Source organism: Fundulus heteroclitus, chromosome 9, assembly GCF_011125445.2.
Source record: "Fundulus heteroclitus isolate FHET01 chromosome 9, MU-UCD_Fhet_4.1, whole genome shotgun sequence".
Classification (NCBI taxonomy): domain Eukaryota; kingdom Metazoa; phylum Chordata; class Actinopteri; order Cyprinodontiformes; family Fundulidae; genus Fundulus; species Fundulus heteroclitus.
In genome coordinates this window covers 22,399,545-22,408,907 of record NC_046369.1, presented here as the reverse complement: position 1 = coordinate 22,408,907, position 9,363 = coordinate 22,399,545, and the positions used below count along the sequence as shown (strand labels likewise).

The 9,363-nt window shown below is 41.6% G+C and overlaps 1 protein-coding gene across 1 annotated transcript; it reads left to right on the top strand.

Annotated features, from left to right (window-relative positions):
* The first annotated feature begins 372 nt into the window (after positions 1-372).
* lpl (lipoprotein lipase) lies at positions 373-8,630 on the top strand. Its single transcript, XM_012877826.3, has 10 exons — positions 373-647; positions 1,440-1,648; positions 2,673-2,852; positions 3,350-3,461; positions 4,139-4,381; positions 4,677-4,919; positions 5,541-5,661; positions 6,859-7,041; positions 7,139-7,246; positions 7,339-8,630. Exons 1-10 carry the CDS (start codon positions 542-544, stop codon positions 7,388-7,390), a joined length of 1,557 nt encoding a protein of 518 aa, XP_012733280.2. The 5' UTR covers positions 373-541; the 3' UTR covers positions 7,391-8,630.
* Positions 8,631-9,363: the final 733 nt, after the last annotated feature.

Genomic DNA, 9,363 nt, shown 5'->3' with positions numbered 1-9,363 from the left:
TGCATTTTGTGACAAAAGTTTCTTACACCACATAATATAATGTTTTTAATACCCTGATGTATGATGAAAATACTTATTCCACCATAATTTCTGGCAGCAGATCAAAGGAAACTGTCGTGTAATCGCTAAAAATCAGACAAACTAACACAGTTGGGAGTTGACACTGATGACACTCTGTAAATGAAACCTTCTGCTGTGCAGCCAGGGGCCCCGCTTTCCTCACAGCAGGACGACCAACCTCCTCAGAGGTTTTTTTTTTTTTTTTTTTTTTTTTTAGCGCTGGGACAAAGTTTATTCTCCGCCCTCCAAACCTTCAGCCAACCACGCTTGAGTATTCAAATAAGCCACCCGTTAAGTTGACCTGCAGCAGCAACCGTGGCAGACCATAAGCAACCTCACCCTTAAACCACCAACAGCACACCACTTTGTCACCGGTGCTTTGGGTTTAAGTGGATCTACAACTATTCGACCAACCCAAAAAATAACTGAAAAACCAGGACATCTAGATTAAAAAGACAAAAACAACGACTCACTAAAAAACATGGGGAAAGTAACGATTTGCTTTTTGACCATTTGGATAACTTTGGGAAACATCCATGCAACTTTTTCTTCAGACCTTGAACTCACCACCAACTCGACTGTTTCTGGTAAGAGTCCTGTTTATTCTGATGAGATGCACCGTGTTAGACGATGTGAGGGGTAAATGCGTGGACAGCAGGTTGATTGCTGCATGCTGGTCCACTTCTGACCGGTAATAACCCCTCTTTAAAAAGAGTGCCGGTCTGCACCCCGTTTCACCGCATTCAGCTCCATGTGTGCGTGAAGAAAAGCAGCTGGCAGGCGCTTTTTGTCTGAGGAAAGATAAGAGGAGGGAGGAAACTTCGCTTGGGGTTGAATTTGAAAAAAAAAAAAAAAAAAAAAACCTCACACAATCCTTTGTATAATAAGGTTAATTTAGCTTTAAGTAAAACAACAGCAACATAACAATGCAGCTATTTTATGCCTTTTGAGCTCCATTTTTTGCTGTGAATGTTAGTTAGACCGGCTTTTTAAACTTTTAGCTCTGATCCATAAAAATACTTTTTTTTTAAAGGTAAATTTGGAAAAACACGCACCACATTATCTGGTTTTATTTTCATTCAGAAATATTCTTCATGTGTCTGTGCGTCGTCCCGGTAAAGATTCAGAGAAGACAAAAGGGGGCGACACTGTCACGCCTTACGACTCTCATGAAAGACGCGCTGTCACTTGTGCGTAAAAAATGTGTTGTTGTTATGGACATCCAACATACGCGCTCGTTTTCTTTGATAACAACCAGGTCAACCAGAGTTGAAAGTGATCCAAGATCTCCGAGTGATTCAAAAAAATGTCCCGATCCAACTTGGCAGAAGAAGAGATTAACCCACATGATCTGCTGCGCTCTCTGTTTGTCTGTTTAGCCACAGTAAACAGCACAGTCACCGATACGCCTCGGCCAACCACTGAATGGATGACGGATTTCTCTGACATCGTGTCCAAGTTCTCCCTGCGCACCGCCGAGCTCCCAGATGACGACATGTGCTACATGGTGGCCGGCAGACCAGAGACCATCAAAGAGTGTGAATTCAATGCAGAAACTCAGACCTTCGTTGTGATACATGGCTGGACGGTGCGTAACACTAAACTAACTTTTCCCCACCCCTTGCATTCAAAGCTTAAAAATGTCTTTTCTGCATATGTCTGTGCGTCGTACCTGTAAAGATTCAGAGAAGACAAAATAGGGCGACACTGATGGCTTTTTTTTTAGGTCATTAAAAGCTGAACCTGCGTCACAAATACCTGAGAACAACCCTGAGACATAAAGAACAGCCAAAGCAGTGGGGAAAAAGCACAGCGTCCATGCATGCATCTTCTGCTGTAATCTGATTTAAGACCAGTCATGCTGCACAAGTTGAACCTGATGATACCCTGGCCAGTCTCCAAGCACAGAACAGAGTGGCTATGCTGAATAAATCACGCCATATGGCAGCTGACCTCAGACACCGACCTGACCATGTGTGCGCCGTCACCCACATGCTTTCTGGGTTCAAAGAAGCTAAAGCGCAGCACAAGCTAAACTACATTAAACATGTTATTCAAATCATTCAATCTTTCAGCCTGACTGGCCCACATGTGGGTAAAGTTGAGACAGGTGTCTAAACTCCGCCTCTTAACAACATGATACACTTTTTTTTCTTTTTTCTTTTAGAATTGGCTCGCAAGAGTTTTAAGTTTTGTAAAACAATAACCCATTTTTTCTCAAATATTTATGGTTTTACAGATATTTAAACATACCTGATGATTTGCATTTATACTTTATAAGTATGGAGCTGAACTTGATTTATATCAGGTATGTAATTTCAGGCGGAAATTGCTCCTAAAACCCTTATGGCTTAAAGCGTTATAACATACTGACATAATCTCATACCAGGCAATTCCTTGACAATGCTAACTAATCCAGAGAAACTGATACATATTCCAGTTTGGTTACACAAATAAGATCTTATGTTTCAACATAAGATCTTTGAAACATGGGGGGTTAATGATTTAACACCTTATGTCTCCTTTGCACTGAGCTGAAGTTTAAACAAACCTCTTTTTGTTCAGATTTGGGTCATTATTTCACCTGACGTTTCTTGGCTTGGTCCCTGCAGGTAACGGGAATGTTTGAGAGCTGGGTGCCCAAGCTGGTTTCCGCCCTGTATGAGCGCGAGCCGACCGCTAATGTGATCGTGGTGGACTGGCTGACCCGTGCCAACCAGCACTACCCAACCTCTGCAGCCTACACCAAGCTGGTTGGGCGTGACGTGGCCAAGTTTGTTACATGGCTTCAGGTGAGCTGCTGGATCACAGTCTTTGCCTGCTGTAAATTTAACATGGGAACATGTTGGTGTAGACATTAGATCATTGACTAAAGTCTGTTCCTTACGGCATAATGCTCGGGCCCCAGCGAGGCCATGTGGTTATGTTTGTTCATGGTTTAGGATTTTAAATGGCTATAAACACATTTTATAGTCATGTTTGTGGCTCTCGTTTCAAGGCTCATTGTTGGCAGAGCGCAGCTTTTGCAAAAGCTTAAAGCTCGCCCTTTATTTACGTAACTTTGAACTTGAAACGCCGGCTAGATTTGGGCATAGCATGATATTGCACCAAATCCTCGCTTTGGATTGTGTCCCAGATTCTTCTGAGGTCGACCGTTTCAGAGCCTTGCCAAGTGCAGCTTGCATTTCTGCAGGCTTCCTTTTGCAAACCGCAACGGAAAGGACTGGAGCGTAAGGCGTAGAGAAAGGAGCTTGCACACATCTCACCTGTCTTTTTTTTTACCTTGCAGAAAGAGCTGCAGTTGCCCTGGGAGAGGATTCATCTGCTGGGATACAGCCTGGGAGCACATGTGGCCGGCATTGCAGGAGACCTCACTGACCACAAGATCAGCAGGATCACAGGTGACTTCTGTTAAATGATTATCAGGGCTCCTATACAGCCTGGGCAAGTCTGTACTTTGATTTAAAGGCGATCTGGTTAAGCATTAACCCATCCATCTGTGAATTTATACTATTTTTATACTGAAAATGGCAAAAAGGAGAATAGAACTTAGACATGTAGGAACCTTAGATTATAATTTTATTTTCAAACAACATCTTGCAGCTGTAAAGGTTTTAAATGCTGCTTGATTCTTTTTAATATTAAATGCAATCCTTAGGCTTAGAGATGCATACCCTGGTATAATGTCTGAATGGTGTTCTCTGCAGAGCACCCAAAGGAAACCTAATCTGTCGGCCTCTGCATTCCAGGCCTCCATTGTATGTGTGCATACAGCCAATTTGTGTCAGATTTAGAGCTCCAGTTTGCCTTTATGCAGTTGATCCAGCTTTAAAATCTCTCTGACCTGCTTCAAATAATGGCGTGTTGACTGGATCTGAGAGCACCGGGCCGTTAAACGCCCTCAGTATTTGTCTCACATAGTTTTTGTGATCGGTTCAAGTCAGAAAAGGGTCAGACCGGGCACAGGCTTTCAAGCCCTCAATTAATGCTTTGAAACATAAGCGTTCCAAATTCGAGCGTTTTACCTACAATCATGTTTGTCTCCAAACATATAATTTGTTTCTGTCTCCCTAACCAGGTCTGGATCCTGCTGGTCCCACATTTGAGCACGCAGACGAGCAGAGCACTCTGTCCCGAGGCGATGCCCAGTTTGTTGACGTCCTGCACACCAACACAAGGGGCTCACCAGACCGCAGCATTGGCATCCAGAGGCCCGTGGGTCATATTGATATTTACCCCAACGGAGGAACCTTCCAGCCCGGTTGCGACATCCAGAATACCTTGCTGGGGATTGCATCAGAAGGAATTAAGGGCCTCCAAAGTATGTAACTCAAAGCCTCCCAGGTTTTCTCTGGAGACTTCTAGTTAAAATCCTATTTTTCTAAGGTATATTGAAACATGTATGATTTTTTTTTATTTTTAAATTAGTTATTCTTGATATATTGTTGGTTTCTGCTTTTAGAAAGCGGAGCTTAGGTCTGGAGGCATTCTGGGTTTGCTTTTATGACAATCTGTGAATGAAAAAAGGATAAAAAAAAACTGGAAGTAACTTTCTGCATAGTATCATCTACAAGAATGACAGAACCTTCACGCTTTCTTTGCCTTTTTCTTTGCAGACATGGATCAGCTTATCAAATGCTCCCATGAGCGCTCCATCCACTTGTTCATCGACTCCCTGCTCAACACGCAGCAGCAGAGCATGGCCTACCGCTGCAACTCCAAGGACACCTTCAACAAGGGGATGTGCCTCAGCTGCAGGAAGAACCGCTGCAACAAGCTGGGCTACAACATCAACAAGGTTCGCACGGCCCGCAGTGCCAGGATGTACCTCAAGACTCGCGATATGATGCCTTACAAAGGTAGATATCTACAGAAATTATATGAAACTAAAACAAACCTGACTCTTTTCTATGGAGAAGAAAATTAACGCTTTACGTGTTGCCTGCAAAAAGAGAAAGGAAATGTATTTAACATCTAGAAAAGTAGAAAAGTCCGCCTGGATTTATCTGCTTAAGTGGCATTACTGGGTATTAAATTATGCCCATGCCTTCATTAAGAGTAATCCTCAGTCTATTAGCTACTGGATATGCTTAGAGTAAATGTGATTCACTGAAGCCAGGAGTGATATTAATGGAATTAGTGGTTAAACCAACAGCCTGGAGATAGTTTGTGGACACTTAATACAGCTTCACAAGCACAGCAGGTTGCATGCATTCATGGGGTCATGGGTATTTTAGTTGCTGAAGTAAAGCGATACCTATACATTACTTTGGCAGTGGAAAAGTTGCTTTTTTAGGATTCACAAATCAGCAAATGTCTAAACATTTCTTCTTAGATAGACAGCTGTTTCAGGAATTTCAAGGCTCTGCAATGCATATAGAATATACTAATCAGTGTTTAAAGCTCCAGTCCAAGGTAAAATAATGCCTAAATTGTTTTATGACATTTTCCTGGAAGTGAATCTTCTGTCCATCTTGCAGTTTTCCATTACCAAGTGAAGGCGCACTTCTTCAGCAAGGACAATCAGAGCTTCACCGAGCAGCCAATAAAGATTTCCCTGTATGGAACCCATGGAGAGAAGGAGGACATCCCTATTGTTCTGTACGTATCAGAAACTGCACCTAGCATATAACATAGGGTCACAAATGAAGGCAAAATCTAGCCTGTCAGCATATGCAAGTAGAGATGCATTGATCAGAGTTTTTAAAACCAATTCAGATTTCAATTTTGGAAATGTGTGACCTGCCGATAGAGATTCTTGTTAAATTTTCTTTACGAACTGTGAATAACTGTTTTCCCTATTTTTATAATCTGAAAGTGTGTGATAAACAATAAAATGCTCATAAGTAAAATAAGACAACACAGTTTTCAAAAGCCACAAAACGTTAAAGAGCCAGTTCATTATATCACTGAAAATCCACAAATACATTCAAGTATTCTCCTTTAGTCAAATCAGAGTAAAATATAGAATATAGATATAATAGATTATATATAATACAATATCTAATTTTGACATTGACAAGACATATAGCTTGCTTATGTTTTTTATGTGCAATGATAATCTTTGTCGTTGCAGTTTTGTACATTGCATACCTCAAAATATATGATCTTTTTTTTCCTTAAAAATCCATTAAACAAGTGCGGTGTCCAAATTTTTATTTAAGAACAAATAGGTCTGATTTACCGTCACGTGTTAGTCAAACCATTCATTCTTTATTGTGACTATATAGGAGTCTTTAGCCGCGTTTTCTATGTTCAATTGCAAATAATTCACACCAGGACCAAAGGGGACGTCACACTGTGTGAGTTAGAGAGTGGATGTTGTTTCACAGCTCTGCAGTTAAACAGGATTTAACTAACATTTCCAAACAAAAACAAAATGGGAGTGATTAAAACTGTCTTTAGCACATTTGAACAGTTAGCTTGGCTAACATAACCGAACGCAATCAGCAGTCTATTTATTGTCCCCGTAGCAAAGGTGGACCTTGACCTTGACTGTGAGATTAACTCAAAACTGCCAATATTTTCATGCACAGCACGTCTCACAGCAAACCTCTAGAAGCTTGTTGCACCTTTTGGGCCTTTTCTGACTTCAGCAACTTGTTGATACTAAAAATAGCTAACTTTAAGTCTTCTTTCTTCAGCCACAACTTCCACACTGAAGAGTATTGTGCTCAGCTCGACCTGATAGTTTTTTAGGCTCTGGCTTGCCAAGGCCAGCTAAGCATAAAATCAAAGATGTAGTAACACTAATCTGCTGGGCCAGCTCTGAACATATTTCCTCCTTTAACCTACCAGGCCCATCCTGGATAGCAACAAAACCTTCTCCTTCCTGATCACCACCGACGTGGACATCGGTGACCTGATGATTGTCAAGATTCGCTGGGAGAAGGACGCACTCTTCAGCTGGTCCGACTTTTGGGGCAGCAGCAACTTTCACCTCCGCAAGCTCCGCATCAAGTGTGGAGAGACTCAGTCCAAGTGAGTTCCTGGTCACCTCATTAAAACACAAAGCACCTAATAGTTATATTACAAGAGAAGCTCGCCGACTTAAAATGTGTTTGCTATACGGTTACAGGGTGATCTTCAATGCAAAGGAAGGAGAGTTTGCTTACCTTGTCAGGGGAGGGGAAAATGCAGTCTTTGTCAAGTCCAAAGAAGACAAAGTGAGCCGTAAAGAAAGACAGTAAGTTACCATCACTGAGCTCTCAACAGACCCGGTCCTGATGGACCCCCGGTAGCATCGTGTCTGACGTTTTCCTCTTTTTCTCCCATCAGGATGCACAGACTCAAGACACAGGGCAGCCTTTTCAGTGAGAATGACGCTTGAAGGAAACTTGAAGTTACTCACCAGACGCATCATCCATCTCTACTTGCATAGCCAAAGATGGACAGCACACAGAGACACACTGGGGAATCCTTTTTTTTTTGTTTTTCAGAAACCTGGACACTTTACTGAATGTCCCTTTCTTCCTGTTTCCCCCCCCCTGAGCTCCCAATTAAACCAACCCAACCTCATCCACAGTCTATGAAAGCAGTATTCTCCTGAATCCCTGCGTCTACTTTCAATTTCTCCTGCTTCAAGAATGTTGCTGGTTTCATTTTTGATGATGTGCTCAATGTTTTTTTAAAACAACTGTCCACTTTAAGCAGCGTCCGCTGCTTTGTAATCATTGTTACTGCTCGTGTATCCTGTATGTACTGTTTTTATCGACTTTGTTGTATTTCAGAAGCCTGAAATTATGCGTTTCCTTTGCCTATGTGACCTTGAATTATTGGTAATATGTAAATGATTCATAGCGATAAGGCATAATCACGGCACATTTCTGTGTTTTTGTTTTCTAATCATTATGAGTCCACCGTATTTTTTTTTTAAAGCCACTGATTACCAACAATCAACAGGGACCAAAGAAACTTTTCCTATCTACTGAAGTCGATCACAGCGTTCCTTGTAAATACTGTAATCAGCATCAGAAATTCTTTCTTTTTCAACATGAGCCACGTGTTAACACCTAACCTCTTGAAGTCTTGTTTGTTCTTTGATTGTGCTGGTTTTTGTGTCACTTATCACCATTTAGATTTGAAGACTGGTCAGATTGCAGTCTTACTAGGGATTTGCATTCTTCCATTTTGTTATTATTTTTTTAATCATAGTGAATCACAGCCCACAATTAATCATCCAGAAAACGAGTCCCGTCTCACAGCATACCTCAGTTCGGACCACAAATTGATCTTAAAAGAAAATCACCAAGCAAGCCTTTGAAATATATGATGGACCGGCTAAAATAAGGTCCACCACACATCTCGAGAAGAAGACTTCGTACTGTATTTATTGATTGTACATTTATATATTTGTATATGGAGCTGTAATATATGTTGGCAGGCTTGCATTGCTGTTTGTATTTCCATAAATGAAGTATTTTTAAATGTTTAAGGCTTTTGAAGCAATGATTAGATTGAGCTCAATGCCAGCCTTGGGGTGCATTGACTCTTTTTTAATGAACTGGAATCCGGTGCACTGTTTAAGAGAAAGAGGCCAGGAATGGTTTAATAAAGAGCTACACCCCACATCAAGATATCCCTTCATGCTCAAGTTGCTTTTGAACAATTATTGAATTTATAAACACTTTGAACTGTGGGGTTTACGCAAAAAACTTGGCTAGGGGTCTGTCCGACTGGTGTTTCCATCAGGTGGACTCTGGTTTTCTTCTATAATTGATGAACCAGGCCCTAACTTGTTAGGAAATGTGAGTATGCATCGTCACACGCTGCTGAACCAGTGAAGACCTGAAAACCAGTCCTGAACGTACCCGTCCTCTCACAAACAACTCCTGCAACCCTAAGCAAAACAAGGAAGGCAAGATGGGTGTCATTTGTCCTTAAAACTGGAAATTTGTAAGGAAGCTCATCAAGGCTCGGTTTAAGAAGAAGTCCTTGAAGATACTAATGGGGCCATCATGCTATCTTGACTTGAAAATCTGTGTTGGGGTTGGAAAAAGGCGTTCCCTAAACGTAGGGTCTTAACCCATGATTATTGGGCTAAGCTTTACAATTACAGACAAAAACTGGTGCCTGGTTATGAATCAGGTTTGCAACAGTTCATAGAAGCTTACACTTTCACATTAACCCTTTTCACAACACATATCAAGGCAGGATTAAAGACCCTTTTAAGCGTCTCCATGTGTTTTGTGAATGGACCGATGTGGTGAAGGAGGTGGAAGTCAGAACCCCTCCGGTCCCAACTCACCACGTGTTTTGTTCACAGGCCGGCATTGATGTGCTTCTATCGGGTGAGTCGGGTGC